Below are 1,844 nucleotides of genomic sequence, written 5' to 3' on the forward strand. Positions count from 1 at the left end.
AAAGAGAATTCATAAGCCTAAGATATTGTTGAAAACAAAACTGAAGTTCTGCAAAAAGAGTACACAAAATCACTGTTGTCTCGATCTACTCTTTGTTGTCTCCTAATGATAGCTCTAACTTGAACACTTTTGAGGTCGACGAAGCACAGACACACGCACCAGACGCATGTACGAACTTACAACTGCACGCCAACTGCACGGCAGCGGTAAGAGAACGGCATTGCAAGGCATCGCATGAGAAGAAGATTGATGCTCTTCAGATTCCAAGGAAAGAGAACAAAAGACAGGTTGTGGTGAACCTCTCCTCCTACAAGCCAAGCGCAGCAGAAACCTTTGTCCTTTCCCGCGGTTTGAACTTTAATACAGATCGCCCACCAGAAAAGAAAACTGTAATCTGTGCGGTTGAGCGTGCGGTAAGCCTGCTACCTATGAACGTCCGAGATGAAGCCCGCACTCGCGCCATTGGCGTTCTCTCGAAGTGGCGGCATAAGCCCCCTCTTCTCTGTGGCTGAGAAACGAGCCATACGTGACCTCAGAATGAATCCGGAGATTGCCACCTTACCGGCAGACAAAGGGAATGCTACCGTCCTGCTCAACCGCAGTGAATACAATGACAAGATGATCGGTTTGCTGAACGACGGCACCTACTTGTCTGTACCACGCGATACTACGGCCAGATTGCAAACGAAATTGCAAAAACTGCTGGCGGGCCTATTTAAGCTCGTGCCCCCGGATAACAAGAAACTTTACTACCGCCTCCTATGCACAAATGGTTCGGCTCCTGCTATATACGGTCTACCGAAGATCCACAAGCCTGGAGTGCCCCTACGCCCGATAGTGAACTTCACAAGGTCGCCACTGTATCGACTTTCGGGGTACCTCCACGAAGTGTTCAACCCTTTATCCGGAAAGACTAGGACGTACAATGGGAATTCTTCAAATTTTGTTCAAAAACTGCATGACTTGGAATTGGACGCAGAAGACGTAATGGTCTCCTTCGACGTCACGGCACTCTTCACCAGTGTCCCGGTTGACCTAGCCGTTTCCACGTGCGAGGAAGCGTTGGAGAAGGACTGAAATCTGGCAAGTCTTACGCCCTTCGACGTTCCAGAGCTGAGCACACTGCTACGGTTCTGCCTAAGCAATACGTATTTTTCCTTTAATTCAAAGTTCTACAGACAGACCCAAGGCACTGCGATGGGCGCTTCCATATCGGTCACCACAGCAAACCTCGTCCTGGAAGCACTAGAGGACAAGGTATTGAATGCTTTCACTCCAGCACCCAAGGTCTTCTACCGGTATGTCGATGACTGTTTTTTGCATATTAAGAAAAGAGCACGCGTCCCGGTTTCTACATGAACTAAACAGTGTCGAACCAAGCTTGAAGTTCACGGCCGAGTTTGAGCAAGAAAACCGCCTTCCCTTCTTGGATGTCCTGGTCGAGCGGAGGGACAATCGCCTTTCGTTCTCTGTGTACAGAAAACCTACGCACACAGCCCAGTACTTAAATTTTCATTCAAATCATCCAGTTGCGCACAAAGCCTCTGTCGTCACATCACTGACCAAACGTGCGACACGTGTCTGCAAAGGCCAAGAAGATCAAGAAAAGGAGTTAAAAATAGTGCATGAAGAACTGTCAGCCAATGGTTATCCGAGCCGCTTCATATCAAAAATACAAGGACGAGCTGCACATCGAGCTACCACTGATTGTAGGACGTATCGAACACGAGCAGGCATTCCATACATGCCTGGTATCAGCGAAGCGCTGTCTCGTGTGTTCTCAAAATACGACTTGCGCGTGGCCCACATGCCTATCAGCAAGCTGCGGAATCAGCTAATGAATG

The 1,844-nt window shown here is 48.7% G+C and overlaps 1 protein-coding gene across 1 annotated transcript; it reads left to right on the top strand.

Moving 5' to 3' along the window:
- The first annotated feature begins 441 nt into the window (after positions 1 to 441).
- On the top strand, positions 442 to 1,077 carry LOC149371122 (uncharacterized). Its single transcript, XM_089579356.1, has one exon. The coding sequence runs from the start codon at positions 442 to 444 to the stop codon at positions 1,075 to 1,077; it is 636 nt and encodes a 211-aa protein (XP_089435482.1).
- Positions 1,078 to 1,844: the final 767 nt, after the last annotated feature.

The sequence above is a fragment of the Amblyomma mixtum genome, chromosome 1, assembly GCF_055824585.1.
Source record: "Amblyomma mixtum isolate Tamu chromosome 1, ASM5582458v1, whole genome shotgun sequence".
NCBI lineage: Eukaryota > Metazoa > Arthropoda > Arachnida > Ixodida > Ixodidae > Amblyomma > Amblyomma mixtum.